This window comes from Macaca nemestrina, chromosome 9, assembly GCF_043159975.1.
Source record: "Macaca nemestrina isolate mMacNem1 chromosome 9, mMacNem.hap1, whole genome shotgun sequence".
NCBI lineage: Eukaryota > Metazoa > Chordata > Mammalia > Primates > Cercopithecidae > Macaca > Macaca nemestrina.
The window spans coordinates 136,074,010-136,093,414 of NC_092133.1; the positions used below are offsets into that span (position 1 = coordinate 136,074,010).

Consider the following 19,405-nt stretch of genomic DNA (forward strand, 5'->3'; position numbering starts at 1 on the left):
ATCTTTTAGAACAAAACTGATTTTAGTTCTTCTTTTACAGCAATTCTGTTCTAGGAACTCAAAGAATATTAATTCAAGCCTGGGTGTGGTGGCACACATCTGTAATCCCAGCACTTTGGCAGGTCAAGGCTGGAAGATTAGTTGAGCCTTGCAGTTTGAGACCAGCCTGGGCAACATAGTGAAACCTCATCTCTACAAATAATTTAAAAATTAGTTGAGTGTGGTGGTACATGTCTGTGATCCCAGCTGTTGGTAGGATTGCTTGAGCCTGGGAGGCAGATGTTGCAGTGAACTATGATCGTGCCACTGCACTTCAGCCTGGGTGACAGAGGAAGACTGCCTCCAAAAAAAAAAAGAAAAAAAAGAGAATATTAATTCAATATCCTACAATGACAAACAGGGCCATCTTTAAACGGGGTACTCACACAACTCAATGAATGATAGGAGGGCCTCTGCCTCCCACATGGGGCGTCCTGCCTGGCCAACATAGGCAGTCATTTGGTAAAAGCCCACCATCCACCTGATTTAAAGCAAGTATACCCGCTGTCCTTAACATAAGCAACCAAGTCTGCCCTGGGTACCAGGTTCCTGTCATGTTTTACAATCCTGAGCTCTACCTGATTCTTATTTTAAAAAAATAAAGAGTTTTGTTAGAGGATTGCCTGCAGACTATAAGGTCCATTCTAAATTCTCACTCCAGATCTGGCCAGTCTGTTTAAGATCTGGATATTTAGCTATCTGACTACCCAGCCAATCTCCCAAGCTTGAAACCTAGGCTCCTCTGGGTAGCACATCCTCTACAATTTATCTATCACCAAATCCTGACCATCCAATAGCTCCCAAATTTGGTCCTTCCTATCATCTGTCCCTTGGGTGACCACCACAAGCTCTATCAGGACTCTTCCAGTGACATCTCCTCTCTAATCCATCCTTCTCAATACCAACAGAATTTATAATGAAATCATCTTAACCCCCTACCTAAAAAATATTCATTGATTCCCTTATTCCTGTAAGCACACTAGGTTAGAGACCTCTGATGTTTATAGTACTGGAGCACTCTGTTTTCCTTTAAGTATCCAAAATTATAATTTTAAATAGTATATAAACATGAGTCCAGCCCTTCTTTTCCCAAGTAGACTGTAAGCTCTAGGAAAGCAGGGAAGGACCTCTATTTCTTTACTCTCTCTTCAGAAATAAGCAGTGAGCATGCAGAAAGCAGGCTCTCCACAGCTCCTTGATGAATGAATGAAGGAAACAATTATTTTGAATTTCCTTTTGGCACCAATGGCACACCATCAGTATATAACCACTGTAAAAGAAGCAAATAACTTGCTATTATTTTATCTGAAATAGGAAAGTTCTAGGCCAGGCGCGGTGGCTCACGCCTATAATCCCAGCACTTTGGGAGGCTGAGGTGGGCAGATCACCTGAGGTCAGGAGTTCGAGACCAGCCTGGCCAACATGGCGAAAACCCGTTTCTACCAAAAATACCAAAAATTAGCCGGGCGAGGCAGCGTGTGCCTGTAATCCCAGCTACTTGGGAGGCTGAGGCAGGAGAAGAGCTTGAACCTGGGAGGCGGAGGTTGCAGTGAGCCAAGATCGCGCCATTGCTCACCAGCCTGGGCAACAAGAGCGAAACTCCATCTCAAAAAAAAAAAAAAGAAAAGAAAACATGAAATAGGAAAGTTCTATGTAGCTGTATGCAATTATCAGTTAAATAAAAGGCAATGAGTACACTGTTCAATTTCAGATTCAAATTCAGGAAAGCAAGACAAACTAACTCCTAACTTACAGGAAAAGTACTAACTTTGAGGTCTTACACTGAGCCAGCCACAAGCATGTACTGCCTGCTCCTCCTTGATATTCCCACCTTCCCCTCACACACGTGGGAAAATTTCCAAAAATCGTAAGTGTAGATAAAGAAATGTTAAATTTCTGGCAAATTCTAAATTTAGAAGCAAAAAAAACCCACAAAAAACCTTTTTTTTTTTTCTTTTTTGGTCTGGATGCCTAGAAGAGAGAAGTAAACAAATTTGGTGCTTATAGTCAATATCAAAACACTCATTTTCCTAAGATACTTCATAGAATTACTTTATTAATTTAGAAACATTAAAACTTTTTTTAAAATTTTTCAATCCCTTAAATACTCCCCTATCCAAAAACCTCTTACTATAACATTGGAAATGTGCTTTTGTTTTTATAAATTCAGATCGATTAAGGGAAAAACTTTTTTGCATGGAAGAGAATTTTGGTAAAGTCCACTCTAAATTTGTAAAGTCACTCTCAATCTGTGTATGTTGGGACTTTTACTCTCTATGCTGACTGCGGACATGTATACACCTCCGCTGAGGCGCCAAATCCTGCTGGCCTGAATGCAATGCAAAAGACACACAGATTTCTAAAAAATCTACTTCAATCTTTATGCTGTCAGTAAAAAAATCATTCCTAAGGATAACAAGAATAAGCAGAAAAAGTAACCCGAATAGAAGAATAAGATGTTAACAAAACACAATTTAAAAAAAAATTGTACTCAAGAAACCAATTTGAAAGGAAAAGAAACCAACGAAGAGCCACAACACAAGCCTTTGTTCTTCTATCTGTGCCCTTGAGAATGCTGCCAGGGCCATGAATGACACACAGGAGATGGGGCTGAGACTATGAAACCTGGGATCCCACTGTCACCTCTATCACTTCGCAGCCATGTGACTATGGACAAGCTAATTTTTGCGACTGCTCCCCCATTATTCTGAAAAACTTTCCCTAAGAACAGGAGTCAGTAAGTTTCTCCACGTTCTTGAATTTAACTCTCATAGAGTAGCAGGACCATAGGTTTTCTGCAAAAAAATGGGGAAATGGAGAATGAGTGTAGGACTTAAAGAGAAAGCAAGACCTGGATAAGTAACGGAGACAAATAAAACCAGTAATTATAACAAAATATATAAAGCATGATGGTAGAGATGTGTATTATATGGGTGCTCAAAGAAGCTGGGGTGGGCATGGCGATGGAGGAGAACTCCATGCCAGCATGAACTGACACAGGTACATGGTTATTTTTGGGAAACCTCATCAGTTTAATGATTCTGGAAGGTAAAGCACGAAGCAATGAGGGGCAAGAAACTAACATGTCAGGTGGGCAGGAGTCTGATCACACAGGGCCCTGTAGGTTTATGCCAAGAAACGTGTGCTGAACGCCACAGGCACATCCCGACATCAGCCCTTGGTATGATTTCAGCTGCAATTCTCTGCTCAGATACTGCTGGATTTAAAAACAAAACAAAAAACAAACAAACAAAAAAACAAGCAATGCCTCCAGACAACTTCCCTAGATACACAGAAGGAACGTCCCCCAGACCCTGGAACTCCAGCCTGACAAGGTAATGAACACCAAGGTATCTGAGAAGGCCAACAGAGAGGCAGTCAGACCCTTAACTAGGAGGCTGGGTGTGGAGGAGGCTTGCAGCATTGGATGTCAGGGGGCCAGAAGGTATTCAAGAAGCCTGCCCATTAAGAAAACCAGCTTGGCCAGGCACAGTGGCTCACACCTATAATCCCAACACTCTGAGAGGCCTAGATGGGTGGATCACTTGAGGTCAGGAGTTTGAGACCAGCCTGGCCAACATGGTGAAACCCCATCTCTACAAAAATTACAAAAATTAGCCAGGTGTGGTGGTGCACACCTGTAACTTCAGCTACTCGGGAGGCTAAGGCAGGAGAATCACTCAAACCCAGGAGGCAGACGTTGCAGTGAGTCGAGATCACACCATTGCACTCTGGCCTAGGCAATAGAGTGCAGAGTGAGTGAGACTGTCTCAAAAAAAAGAAAACTAGCTTGGTAAAGGTACTCTTCGGCTTAAGAAAGTCCTGGCCAAGCAGAGACTTCCAAACAACAGCAGAAAGGCCAAAACGGGGAGAGAGGAATATCTCACTCATCTCTTTACCTTCAACATTGGTCCCTTGTGTAGGATCCGACTCATGCCAGGTACCCATACACACAGCACTGAACAGAGTCAAACCCTAATCCAGCTCTGCTCCCAATTCCCAGTGTAGCACGAGGCAGGTTAATTCAACTATGATTTTTAAACTCTCATTTCTCTTTCCATAAATAGGAATGATAGCAGCATCTGCCTTTAGGACCTGTTTCAAGATTAAATGAGATAATGTTTACGAATATATTATGTGGTATCAAGGATAAATTATTTGATGGCTGCTTTTACATATACAAACATTATTTTAGCAACTGAAAGCCATGAAAATATCTTCATTAACATTCCTCCATTAAATCAGTAAGTAATCTAAGTTGTAAGAATAAACATCTTTTCTCTTGAATAACTACAGCTATTCCCTTTTTATGTATTTTTTTTTTTTTGATACAGGGTCCCACTCTGTCACCCAGGCTGCAGTGCAGGCTGCAATGCAGTGGCTCACTGCAGCCTCAACCTCCCAGACTCAATCAATCCTCCTGCCTCAGCCTCTGAGTAACTAGGACTATACAGGCTTACACCACCACACTTGGCTAATTTTTTTATTTTTTATTTTTTCTGAGACAGAGTCTTGCTCTTTGGCCCAGGCTGGAGTGCAGTGGTGCAATCTCAGATCACTGCAACCTCTGCCTCCCAGGTTCAAGCAAATCTGATGCCTCAGCCACCCGAGTAGATGAGATTACAGGCACGCACCACCACACCCAGATAATTTTTGTATTTTTAGTAGAGACGAGGTTTTGCCATGTTGGCCAAGTTGGTCTTGAACTCCTGGCCTCAAGTGATCCACCCGCCTCAACCTCTCAAAGTGCTGAAATTACAGGCATGAGCCACCACACCCAGCTAACTTTTTTTTCTTCTTTGCCCAGACTGAGCACAGTGGTACAATCTCAGCTCACTGCAACCTTCACCTCCCCAGTTCAAGCAATTCTCCTGCCTCAGACTCCCGAGTAGCTGGGAGTACAGGCCTATGCCACCACTCCAGCTATATTTTGTAGTTTTAGTAGAGACAGGGTTTCACCATGTTGGCCAGGCTGGTCTTGAACTCCTGACTTAAAGCCATTTGCCCACCTTGGCCTCCCAAAGTGCTGGGATCACGGGTGTGAGCCACCGCGTCTGCCCAGATTTTTTAATTTTTTATAGAAACAGGGTCTCACTATGTTGTCCAGGCTGGTCTCAAACTCCTGGGCTCAAGCAATCCTCTTGCCTTGGCCTCCCAAGTGCTGGGATTACAGGCATGAGCCATCACACCCAACCAAAGCTCTTTTTATTTTGATGCAAAAAAGAAAACTCCTCTCCATAGATATTTTTGTTTTTCTTTGAGGAAAAATAGTCGCTCACTGTAACTGTAAGCAGTTGGAGAGCCAATAAAGTGTTTCATAACGTGGGATGTGTTAATTTTTTGTCTTAGTTTGTTTTGAGGATAAGGACAGTTCAGACAAGAGATAAAGGTTTAAACAAAGGAAGTGATGGAATAATATTTTGGAAATTTTTTAAGAAAGAAAATGCTGGGCATGGTGGCTCATGCCTGTAATCCCAGCACTTTGGGAGGCCAAGGCGGGTGGATCACCTGAGGTCACGAGTTTGAGACCAGCCTGACTAACATGGAGAAGCCCCATCTCTACTAAAAATACAAAATTAGCCGGGCGTGGTGGTGCATGCCTGTAATCCCAGCTACTAGGGAGGCTGAGGCAGGAGAACCACTTGAACTTGGGAGGCAGAGGTTGCGGTGAGCCAAGATCGCGCCATTGCACTCCAGCCTGGGCACCAAGAGCGAAACGCCGTCTCAAAAAAAAAAAAAAAAAAAAAAAAAGACAATTAGCAGAATTAGAGATAAGGAATGAAGGAGAATGAGAAGAGGTCAAGCTAATTCTCATGTTTCCAGTTTGGGTGACTGAGTAGAGATGGTGCCACCAACTGAGATCGATAACACAGGTGTATTCAGGGTAAGAAAATGTGGAAATGGGCCGGGCACAGTGGCTCATGTCTGTAATCCCGGCACTTTGGGAGGCCGAGGCGGGCGGATCACCAGAGGTCAGGAGTTCAAGACCAGCTTGACCAACATTGAGAAATTCCATCTCTACTAAAAATACAAAATTAGCCGGGCTTAGTGGCTCATGCCTGTAATCCCAGGTACTCAGAAGGCTGAGGCAGGAGAATCGCTTGAATCCGGGAGGCGGAGGTTGCGGTGAGCCAAGATTGCACCATTGCACTCCAGCCTGGGCAACAAGAGTGAAATCTCATCTCAAAAAAAAAAAAAAAAAAGAAAAAGAAAACGTGGAAATGGCCAACTGCAATCGGCTGCAGGGTCTGAGAGGTGGATGTGGGGGACAGTTTGGGGAGGCATCAGCATACAGATGGGGGCTCAAACTATAAGAGTAGGAAAGTCAACTCTGAAACTAAGTAAAGTGAGAAACATAGTAGGTGAAGGATAAAATGTTGGAAGCACCAATGTTTTAGAGGTAGGAGAGCAAGGGAAGATATGCCCAAGAAAGGCCCCAAGATGGAGCTTATCGTATAAGGAGAGTTAAGGGAGGATGATGGTGCTGAAGAAAAGCAGCCTCAGGAATTGCCCAACAGTGATGGAAGCAGCAAAAAGCTTCAATAAGGGGAATCCTAGGAAGAAAGCGGTAGCTGGGGCAAGGCAGTTCGTGCATCTTCCCAAATTCCCATATGATCGTAGGACAAGTAACACAACCAGGTGACAAAGTACACCCATCAGTACCAAAATACAAGCATGTAAGAACATGCCACCAAGAGCTGTGAGACCCGAGTATGAGGCATCTATGCAGGGGAAACAGTGAGAAGCGACAGGAAGACTGACCTGAAACAGGAAAACCCCAAAAGGGCTACCAGGCCTCTGCTGGAACGCCCGGCAGGCCAACCCGAGAAGAGCGGCTGAGGCTGGGAAGGATGGGACCACTTCAAGTACAGGGAGTACAAGGGGCTGAGTGAGATCCAATGGGGCTGGAAGGCGAGACCAGGAGCTTTCAGACCTGACCCTGGCAGCTCTCTGCCAGGACAGAGCCTCGCCGAGAGGACACAGCTGGCAGTGGAATCACAGTTGGCCAGAAAAAGGAAAACTGACATGAAGGAAAGAGAACATCCAAGTAAAAGTGGTGGAGGAAAACAAACAGAAAATCTCAGTGAGTAAGTTCCCATATTTGGAATATTCCACAAAAACCGTAGAAGAGGGAGCACTGCAAAGTCAGAGGAGCTACCCTGAATCTTCTTCTAAAGCAAGCTTGTCCAACCCACAGCCCACGGGCCATATGTGGCCTAGGATGGCTTTGAATACGGCCCAACACAAATTTGTAAACTTTCTTAAAACATTATGAGATTTTTTTTGTGACTTTCTTTCTAACTCTTCAGCTATCGTTGCTGTTAGTGTACTTTCTGTGTGGCCAAAGACAATCCTCCTTCTTCCAGTGTGGCCCAGGGAAGCCAAAAGATTGGACACCCATCTTCTAAAGGCTCAGAAAACTAACTCACATACAGTTTCTACAAGGAAAAGAAGACTAAATAGCAAAACATCCCTCCAGACAATGAAAGTACAAGAGAAACGCACACTCAAAAACACAGATGAATCTATAATGTTCTATCTTAAAATGATCTAAAAGACATAAAAGAATATAAATCAAAATCAGAAAAAACTCAGAAATTAGGTAGCAGAACTCAAGACAGTAGCTATATGATCTGACAAGATACATATGGTACAATCACAGAAAATTGGTTTCATAGGGCAGAATGGGCAAAAAAAATTTTTTTTACCTGTTTCAGTAATCATGAATGATAGTATCAGTAGCAATATTGTATGTGTAATCTGGGATAAAGCAAATGAGTAATTATGGAATATTCTAATTTTATCATCGTCTTTATTCCTGAGAACCAGAATTCTCAGTATGGATGAAAGTATTTATGGATGTAACACAAAAAATAAAAACCTTGTAGTCCTAAATATGAACTGGAAAATCTGCATGAACTCAGGAGGAACCCTATCCACCTATCTATCTATTCACACACATCTACATGTATATAAATATTTATTTACTTATTGCCTAGAAACAATGAACAACTGAGTTATATATAATAAGTATCCCTTAGCACCAAGACTGTGTACTTGAAATGCTATTTCCCAGCGTGGAGACAACTGCATATCCATATGCAGAAGAATGAAATTGGATCCTTATCTCATACCACTTACAAAAATCAACTCCAAATGGAATAAAGACCTAAATGTAAGACTTGAAACTACGAAACTGCTAAAAGAAAACACGGGAAAAACTATAAGACATTGGTCTGGCCAATTATTTTTTACATTTGGCCTCAAAAGCGCAGGGTGACAAAAGCAAAACTGAACGAATGGGATTCCATCAAAATAAAAAGCTTCAGCACAGTGAAGGCAACATCAGAGTGAAGGCACGACCTGCGGGTTAGGAGAAAACACGTGCACCCACACGTCTGACAAGGGGCCCACATCCAAAACATATAAGGAACTCAAAAACAACAACAGCCACAACAACCACCAAAAAAAAAAAAAAAAGAGAGAGACAAAATACATAAGGAACCCAAACAACTCTATAGAAAGAACAGTCTGGCCGTTGTCCTGCACCAGAGGGCAGCAGGCAGCCATGGTGCCCAGCGGGAATGGCAAGATCTTGAAGCCCCACTTCCACGCGGACTGTGCAGCAGCTGAAGGGGCACCGCTCCAAACTCACCCTCTTCCCCAGGAAGCCTTCGGCCCCCAGGAAGGGAGACAGTTCTGCTGAAGAACTGCAATTGGCCACTCAGCTGACGGGACCGGTCATGGCCATCCAGAATGTCTATGAGAAGGAGAAAGCTCAAGTCATCGCTGAGGAGAAGAATTTCAGAGCCTTTGCTAGTCTCTGCATGGCCCGTGCCAATGCCTGGCTCCTCCGTATGTGGACAAAAAGAGGCATGGAAGCTACAGAACAGGATGTTGAAAAGAAAAACTAAAGACCTCTTGAGGACGTGTAATAAATCAGCAGTAATGCTGGGTCCCCAAAAAAGAAAATCCTATAGAAAGAAATACTCCAATAAAAAATGAATAGACATTCCTCAAAATAAGACATACAAACTGCCAACAAATATATGAAAAAATGTCCAACATCACTAATCATTACAGAAATAAAACCACAGTGAGATATTACCTCACACCTGTTAGAATGGCTACTATAAAAAAGATGAAAGGTAACAAGTGTTAGCGGGGATGTGGAGAAAAGGGGGAACCCTTGTACACTGTTGGTGGGAATTTAGATTAGTAGTCATGGAAAACTATGTGGAGTTTCCTCCAAAAACTAAAAATAGAATTACCATATAATCCAGCAACCCCACTCCTGAGTATTTACCCAAACGACTGGAAAAGATTATGTTGAAGAGATTCTGCTCTTCCAAGTTCACTGCAGCACTGCTACCAATAGCCAAGTCATAGAAATAACCTAAGTGTCCATTAACAGATGAGTGGATAAAGAAAATGTAATATATATACACCATGGAATCCTATTCAGCCTTTAATAGCACAACAGGGTGACTAAAGTAAACAATAATTTATTGAACATTTTATCTCGAACTCTTGGCCTCAAGTCATCCTCCTGTCTCGGACTCCCAAAGTGTCAAGATTACGAGTGTGAGCTACTGCACCCTGTACATTTAAAAATAATGAGAAGAGTATAACTGGAATATTTGTAGTACAAAGAAATGATAAATGCTGGACCAGGTGCAGTGGCTCATGCCTGGAATCCCAGCACTTTGGGAGGTTGAGATGGGCGGACCACTTGAGGCCAGGGATTTGAGACCAGCCTGGTCAACATGGTGAAATCACGTCTCTACTAAAAACACAAGAATTAGCTGGGTGTGGTGGCGGACGCCTGTAATCACAGCTACTTGGGAGGATGAGGCACAAGAATACTTAAACTTGAACCCAGGAGATGGAGCTTGAGTGAGCCGAGATCACACCACTGCACTCCAGCCTGGGTGACAGTGCGAGACTGTCTCAAAAATAAATAAATAAATAAATAAGAAATGATAAATGCTTCAGGTGGTAAATATCCAATTTACTCTGATGTAATCATTACATATTGCATGCTTTTATTAAAATATCTTATTTACTCCATATTTATAATTACTGTCTATCCATAAAAATTTAAAAATATTATTCAGCCTTTAAAAAAAGAGGAAATTTTGTCATTTGTGACAACATAGACGGAATTCAAACAATTCTGCTAAGTGGAGTAAGCCAGGCACAGAAGGAGACACACCACATGTTCTCACTTATATGTGGATGAAAAGAACAAAATTCCAGGAAGCAGAGAGTAGAGCGGTGGTTACAGAAGCTGGGGCAGGGGATGTGGGGATGTGGAGATGAGAGGCAAAGGGTCCAAAGCCTCAGTCAGATAGGAGGAGTACGTTTTTTGATATATTGCATAGCATGGTGAAAAAGAAAAATAATAATGTATCACACATTTGAAAATCATTAAGACAGTGAGTTTTAAATGTTCTCCCCACAAAAAACGATAGGCATTTCAGGTGACAGATATGTTAACTAGCTTGACTTAATTATTCCACATTGTATTTATAAAACATAACATCGCTTTGCACCCCCCAAATACATGCAAATATAACTTGATATTTTATAATTTAAAAAAATTCAAATTAAAAAAAGAAAAGCAATACTACTTTCCAAGAAACCAGGGTTTCCTGGACAGATAACTTATACCAAGCACAGAACATGACTATACATGCTGAGTCGAGAACATTTTGGTACACCAGAGTGGGAGGACATCACCAAAGTCAATTCGGGTCATGTCAAAAGCACTCAGAAGCAAGGGTGAAGAAGCTGCCACTGGCCAAAGATGCAACAGTTGAAGCTACAATACAGGTAAAAAACTATGAGGCCAGGCGCGGTAGCTCATGCCTGTAATCCCAGCACTTTGGGAGGCCGAGGTGGGTTGTTCATGAGATCAGGAGATCAAGACCAGCCTGGCCAACATGGTGAAACCTCGTCTCCACTAAAAATACAAAAATTAGCTGGGCGTGGTGGCGGGCACCTGTAGTCCCAACGACTTAGGAGGCTGAGACAGGAGAATCGCTTGAACCTGGCGGGCGGAGGCTGCAGTGAGCAGGTCGCACCGCTGCACTCCAGCCTGGGCGACAGAGTGAGACTCTGTCTCCAAAAAAAAAAAAAGTAATGAATGAAATCTGTCAAGTATGTTTAAATCTGTGAGTTCATAATGATAGAGTATTAAACGAAACTAGTCACCTTCTAAGGATGACAAGGAACCAATTTATTCCCATGAAAACTGGGTATACCATATGAAAAAAAATCAAGCATTAACCCTGCTTTCCCTACATAAACTATGCCATTAAGTTACTAAACAGCGGATGAGGAAAAGGATTTTCTTATAAAGTTATTTCAACTAAGAATGAACTAAAAACAAAGTGCTAGTATTATCATTACTTTGCAACCCCTAATGAATTAATGGATCCAGGCATTGAGCATCAGCACTGCTAACATCAACAAAAGGGAAAACTGGACATCATGAGCTGACATCTTGCCAAACCTAAATCTGGTCAAGCCTCGGATTCTTGCTGCCAGTTTTGAGAAACACACTGGGCTGCACTATGAACGCACACTGCGCAACATCCAACTGTGGGGCACTCTGTAGATCAAACAGCCCAGATTTCTAACATATAAACTCTAAGACAAAGAAAGGAATGGAAGGAGAGTCGCAAACTAAAAGGTAAATGACATGGCTGGGCAGGGTGGCTCATGCCTGTAATCCCAGCACTTTGGGAGGCCGAGGCTGGCGGATCACTTGAGGTCAGGAGTTTGAGACCAGCCTGGCCAACATGGTGAAACCCCATCTCTACCAAAAAATACAAAAATTAGCCAGCCACGGTGGCATGCACCTGTAATCCCAGCTCCTCAGGAGGCTGAGGCAGGAGAATTGCTTGACCCTGGGAGGGGGAGGTTGCAGTGAGCCAAGATCGTGCCACTGCACTCCAGCCTGGATGACAGAGCAAGACTTTGTCTCAAAAAAAAAAAAAAAAAAAAAAAAAAAAAGACCTGCAAAGTGAAAAAGGGTGTGCATGTGTGAAGAACATTAATGTGTCTAGGGATACGCATTTGGCTGATAAAACCGTAAAGCTAAGAAGTAATTCCTATAAAGTCAGGACAGTGGTTGGTTATTTTTGGAGGGAGGGAGGAAGGGGCCGGGGTGGGGTTGGGCACATAGAAGGTATTCTGAGACAGCTGGTAAAGTTCTGTTTCTTGAACTGGGAGAAAAGGTTTAAATTTCCTTCAGATCAACCATTTAGATAGTAATTGGTGTTCACAGCAAGAACTGCTTCAAGAAAAGGATGGCAGGAGCTTGAGAAAGAAATGGCAGGTATTGAAGTGGACACAGATTCTTGAGTCCAAGGAGTGCAAAAGGTCACACGGGAAGATGCAGAGGAGCCCCATCTGCCGAACTAGGTTATTCTTGGGAAGGGGGAAGAAGGGAAGTGAAGAGACACTTTCATTTCATAACAAATTCACTTGGCAATATATTTTTTCAGCAAGTTTGTATTACTTGTGTTAATTTTTTCAAACATGTAAATGTTTACTTTTTAAAGGGTTTCATCATAATAATAGAAATCTTAGTGGGGAAAGAGAGAAATCCCCATGCAGAAGAGTTCCTAACAACGTATGCAGATATTCCACCTTCAAAGCAGGATGCATGACTCCCTTTCCTTAAGTGCTGGCTACGCGGAGTGACTTCTTTCCAAAGAGCACAGTAGGGGAAGAGGGGATAGAAGAGAAACTTTACTGTGGAGAAACCAGATAAACATTACCCCAGCCACGTGATCACCATCAATATCAACAGTGATCAATTACATTGACAGGATAGACCTGTGATATGATGTGATTAAAATGCACTTGACCTCTGTGGTCTTTCTCCCTAAGATCTCATAACCCCAGTCTAATCATGAGGAAAACATCAGAAAAATTCCACTAGAGGGGCATCCGACAATATACCTAACCAATAATCCTCAAAACTGTCAAGGTCATCAAAACAAGAAAAGTCTGAAAAACTGTCACAGCCAAGAAAAGTCAAAGGAGACGTGACAACCAAACACAATATGATATCCTGGATGGGATCTGGAAACAGAAAAAGGACATCCAGTAAAAACTAAGGAAATGTCAATATAGTGGGGCGTCACTTAATAATAACGTGTCAATATTGTCCATTCATTGTGATACACGTACCATAGTCACGTAAAAGGTTAATAACAGAAGAAATGGTGCAGATGTGAGTGAACTCTCCATACTAACTTCTCAATTTTTTCAGTAAATCAAAACTGTTCTAAAAAATAGTCTATTTTAAATTTTTAAAAAATAGAAACTCTAAAAGTGGCAACCTCACAGTATCTTTACCAAGTTTAAGCTGAGCTTGGTAAGTTTCCTGCAATAAGTCAGGGTACATGGTTTATATTCCTTTTTTTTTTTTTTGAGATGGAGTCTCACTCTATCACCCAGGCTGGAGTGCAGTGGCACGATCCCAGCTCACTGCAACCTCTGCCTCCCGGATTCAAGTGATTCTCCCATTTCAGCCTCCCAAGTAGCTGGGACTACAGGCATCCACCACCACACCCAGCTAATTTTTGTATTTTCAGTAGAGGCGGGCTTTCACCATGTTGGCCAGGCTGGTCTTGAACTCCTGACCTCAAGTGATCCGCCAACCTCGGCCTCCCAAAGTGCTGGAATTACAGGTGTGAGCCACTGTGCCCAGCCTATATTTCTCTCTTATGCAAATATTTTGAACCAATCAACATACCCGCCCCAGAAGACCCTCATTGACCAGTGATCTAGAGACCACATTGTGAGAACCAACAATGACTTTGGCATAGTACGCTGTACTATTTTCAGACATTCCTCAGCACAATAAAATAGGAAGCAAAAAAATATGGTATTGGTGTGAATCTGAAAATATGTATGGCAAGCTGGGGAGAGAATGTTCTTGGATAAAACACACTGGGTACCAGCCATCAGAACTGTAACAGTCCAAGCAAAAATATGCATGTATAAAATATTTTCAAAGAGGTCTCACTTCTAAACATATAATCAGATACAGCAGGCAATAACTCCTTCCACATCATCTCCTCCTCTGTCATCTTCACACTGCAGATAATCACAGAGCTCCTCAGTCAAGTATCTATCCAGCCCAGCTAGTAAGTCTGTTCCCTGAGCTCCTCAGCATGTGATGGTAACACTACTCTACATTTATTATTCTCTTTTTTTTCAGAGACAGGGTCCTGCTGTGTTGCCCAGGCTGAAGTGCAATAGGCATTCACAGGCTCAATCACTGCACACTACAGCCTCAAGCTCCTGGGCTCAAGCGATCCTCCTGCCTCGGCCTTCCAAGTAGCTAGGACTATGGGTGTGCCACTGAACGCGGCTTGACACTGATTCCCCTTATAGCGTCACTTCACTAATGTAAATTGTATTTCAATGCAAAAATAAATTCTTTGAGAGCAAGAAAAGAAAAAGGGGAAGAGAACTAACATTCGCTGTCATGTGTTTTATTTTTTTCGAGACAGGTTCTCGCTGTCACTCAGGCTGGAGTGCTGTGGTGTGATCATGGCTCACTGCAGCCTTGACCCCTAGGCTCAAGAGATCCTCCCACCTTAGACTCCCGATAGCTGGGACTACAAGTGTGCACCACCATGCCCAGCTAAGTTTTTTATTTTCAGTAGAGATGAGGTCTCATGACATTGCCCAGGCTGGTATCAAACGCCTGGGCTCAAGCTTCAGCCTCCCAAAGTGCATAAGCCATCACACCTGGCCCACTGTTACGTATTTTATATGTTAAACACTGTCCAATTTTATATAAATGTGTTAACAACAACAACAAAAAAAACACTTGATTCCCCATTTCCCCAATGTGGTAGGTGTTATTACACTGATTTTACAGGTGACGAATATAAAGTTCAGAAAGGTAAAGTGACTTGGGAAGACTAGAAACTCAGTGACTCGCTGAGTCATGTCTCAGGGACGCCGTGAGGTCCATGCTGTGCCTCTCACAGCCTGCTGTCCCTTCAGGCCTTCTATGCGTACACACTTGCCGGCTCCAGGTGCTGCGCAGGGAGACATTCACTGGCTTTCTTGACACGAACCAAGTTGAGTGGCTGATAAGAGGGAACCCCATGGCAGGACCTTGCTAATAATATTTTAAGACCAAAGTCTAGCCTGTCTGTGGCCCTTAAGGAAGTAAAAGGAAAACAAAGAGCGTGGTGAACAGTACCATTATCAAAGGGGTTCACCGCTATATCTCACTTTGCACCACTAATCAGAATGCCAGGAATTTTCTAACATGCTGTACCCAGGAAAAAAAACTATTTCAGATTCTAAATGATAAGAAATAGTCTTGTATGGTTATATTTTTAAATGGCAACCAAAGAACTGCATTTTACATCCTTTTCTTATGAAGAGGACAAGGTTTTGACAAGCATCTACTGTACTGCCTACCACTCACTGCATCTTTATAAACTATATGCATCTTACAAACCAGCAATATTTTTCCTTCTTAATCCACACGTGTTAGATAAAAAATGAAAAGTAGTGTTCTCAAGATTTATGTTATTTTCCTTTTAAAATGTTTATAGTTTGCATAAAACTAAATGAGATTCTTCTTTTGCTTCAAATAATCCAGAAAAGAAACCCAAAAATTTATGGCAATATAGTAATTTCAGCCAGAAGTCAGTACCAAAACAAAACAAAACAAAACAAAAAAAACACTGAATTGTTTTTCATACTTCTTCACTACCTAATCTAAATCTGCTATCTTAGTTACATTTCCTTGCTGGTATTTAAATATGATAACCATAACACTTTAAGAGAATTTTATTCTGGAGTATTTGCATGCTATAAGACAAAAACGACCAAGCAGTTAAGTGTAGATTATGATCAAAGTCCTAGCTTTGGTTCTGGGCTGTCAGTGTGTTAGTATCATTCAGTAGAACCCACTGCAGCTAAGATCCAGAGTGCCGAAATGATGAGACACCAATGCACAAGTCCCTACCACTTAGGTCCAGTATCCGTCCAGTTTTTCAGATGAGGCAACCCTGACACACAGACAGTAAAACAACTTATGCCAAATTTAAACATAGTTCCTGAGACAAATAGGTAACGCTTCAAAAAGCTATTAAAGTAGAACCGATTATAAGAAATGAATTGCAAGAAACTGGAACCCTTGAGCACCACTGATAGGAAGGTGAGGATGGTGCAGCCACTGTGGAAAACAGTGCGGTGCTTCCTCAAAAATTAAGTAGACAATTACTATATGATCCAGCAATTCTACTTCGGGGTACAGACCCCCAAAAAACTTGAAAGCAAGAACTGGAACAGATATTTGCACACCAATGTTCACAGCAGCATTAATCACTAGAGCCAAAAGGTTGAAACAACCCAAATGTCCATCAGTGAGTGAATGGATAAACAAATGTGGAACGTATATATAATGTATTATTCTGCCTTAAAAACACACACACACAACGAAATCCTGACACAGGCTACAACATGAATGAACCCTGAAGACATCATACTAAGTGAAATAAGACAGCCATAAAAAGACAAATACTGTACAATTCCACTTATAAAAGGTACCTAGAATAGACAAACTCATAGAGACAAAAAAAAAAAGGAATGGTTGGCAGGGGCTGGAAGTGGTGGAGAATGGGGAGATACCTTTAATGGGAACAGTGTTTCAATTTGGGAGGGTAAAAAATTCTGGAGAAGGAGGGGGATGATGCTTGAATAACAATGTATACTTAATGCCATAGAACTGTACACCTACAAATGGTGACAACGGTCCATTTATGTGATGTATATTTTACAATAGAAAATCGTAAGTAAAAGTAATTGCTGGCATCATTTGCATTGTCCTGAAGTATACAGGTTTTAGAATTTGTTACAAAATGAAAGAACTTAATTGCAACTTTTCCAAGTCTTTTAAGAAAAAATACTGTGCACTTGTATTAGAGACCACAAATTACTTAAATCTCTTTTCAGAATCTTAGTGAACTTAGTGATCAACATCTAAAATTATACAGGAAAAAAGGGAACTCTGCAATGGGACTGACCACTGTATCTGATTAGCTATCATTTTATAATCAAAAGTTCTATTATGATCAAACAATAAACATTTCTACTCATCATAAAAAACAGAAGTAAGTCTATACAATATCAGTGAATACTCACGATTCACTCACTGTTTCCAGTATAAAGCTATGGCATTCAACTCATGGCCTGAATAGTAAGCGAGGAGGAAAGAGCTACCCCAATTTTTCTTTTTGTTTTAAAGGTTTTCTGGTTTACTTAATACCCCATTCTCATATAATAGGGCTGTTGAAAGGCTTCTCTTTGGCTTCACCGTTTTCCTCTACTCGAACTTTACAAAGGAGATAAATGCTTCAGACATAACCTTGATTACACCATGGCTTGGCCTGGTAATGTCAGTTGCAAGTTTGTTGGTTTAAGGGTTCGAATAATTTGTAAATAACAGTACATGTTTCTATTGTGTTTCCGGAATGTATAAAGTTGGCATAGCATGGAAAGCTAAGAGGATCAAAAATCCATTAAAATAGTCCCTAACAAATGAAGAAGAAACACTCACAAACCTTCTTGAGAAGACACAATGGGTGGCAGGTAATCAGGAATGTATTCTTTTCTTTCCTCTGCATCTTTACTTCCAGGTTGAGGAAACTGAAGTACATTGTTCTTGCTAACGGGAAATGACGGAATTTGGTGTGGGAAGGTGACAGGTTCAATGTTGTGAATATAGTCTTCTAGTTCATGTAGACTAACCCCCATCAGCTGGAAAGCTTCACCAACATCATCCAAAACTGGGTCTGTTCTGCCATCTGAAACAAAGCCAAAAGCAAATCAAATTATTTGAAGAAATCCCGTGAATATATTTTTAAATATTAAAAAAGGTAGTAAGTAAATATGCAGCTCAGAATCAAACATTTTAACCTAGTTATTGGAAAGAATTTAATATTTTAAATAGAACATCACAGAATCATGTTTAAGCTGATTATTAAGGTCAAGCTTAAATATGATCAGACAACTAGCCAGAACACCACAGAAAAATCACACTCATGATCAGCTTATATATTATAGAACAAATTTCAAAGTAGTTTACAGATGATCAAAAGCATCTGCAACAGTGCCTGACACACAGAAAATGCCCCAGAAATAATAATAATAGTGTTTTGTCTTTTTTTTTTTAGATGGCATCTTGGCTGGGCGCGGTGGCTCACACCTGTAATCCCAGCACTGAGAGGCTGAGGCGGGCAGATCACAAGGTCAGGAGTTCGAGACCAGCCTGGCCAACATGGTGAAACTGTCTCTACTAAAAATAAAAAAATTAGCCGGGCATGGTGGCGCACGCCTGTAATCCCAGCTACTCAGGGGGCTGAGGCAGGAGAACTGCTCGAACCTGGTAGGCGGAGGTTGCAGTGAGCCGAGATCACGCCACTACACTCTAGCCTGGGCAACAGAGCAAGATTCCGTTTCAGGGGGGAAAAAAAAAAAAAGGAGATGGCATCTTGCTTGTTGCCCAGGCTGGAGTGCCGTAGTATGATCACAGCTCCTTGCTGCCTCAAACTCCTAGGCTCAAGCAATCTTCCCCTCTCAGTCTCCCGAGTAGCTGGGACTATAAGCACATGCCACCATGCCTTGCTAATTATTATTATTATTATTATTATTTTTTTTTTTTTTGTAGAGATGAGTTCTTGCTATGTTGCTCAGGCTGGTTTTGAACTCCTGGCCCCAAGCAATCCTCCTGCTTCTGCCTCGCAAAGTGGTGGGATAACAGGAATGAGCCAATGTGCCTGGCCTTTTTTTTTTAAATCATCAAATAAGTAGTGTGCTGTGCTGACAAAATCAATGTTTGTTACATTTCCTCTGTTGTTCCCTGATGCATCTGCGGAATTTTAAACAGTGGCTGGAACTCAATAACAATAGCTGGCACTCAATAAATACCTACTGAATGAATTATACCATTAAATGAATTTTTAAAATCTAAGAATATTTACAAAGAAGGCTCAGATCATAAAAGTTTGGTTTTTGTTTGTTTTTTGAGACAGGGTCTCACTCTGCTGCCCAGGCTGGAGTGCAGTAGGGCAATCATGGCTCACTACAACCTTAACTTCCCAGGCTCAAGCCGTCCTCCCACCTTAGCCTTCCGAGTGGCTGGGACTACCAGTGCACCACCACCATGCCCAGTCATAAAGGTAATTTACCTATAAAATTTCAAATGTAATTAGAAAACACAACATAAAACAGAGATAAAAAGATAAAAAGTTAGATATAGTGAGTTTTTTTCTTTACAAAAGCAAGTTTTTCTTATGCCTATCCTTAGCAGAGC

The 19,405-nt window shown here is 41.6% G+C and overlaps 1 protein-coding gene across 2 annotated transcripts in view; it reads right to left on the reverse strand.

Moving 5' to 3' along the window:
- The window catches only part of LOC105494346 (TATA-box binding protein associated factor 3), a 202,283-nt gene that overhangs the window by 178,496 nt on the left and 4,382 nt on the right, over positions 1-19,405 (reverse strand). For both annotated transcript variants that reach the window (XR_011608308.1, XM_011762673.2), the window contains exon 2: positions 17,655-17,897. Coding sequence is in view for 1 of the 2 variants with exons in the window: in XM_011762673.2 (XP_011760975.2) it covers positions 17,655-17,897 (243 nt within the window). In the remaining variant the exon portion in view is untranslated. The remainder of the gene's footprint in view (positions 1-17,654; positions 17,898-19,405) is intronic.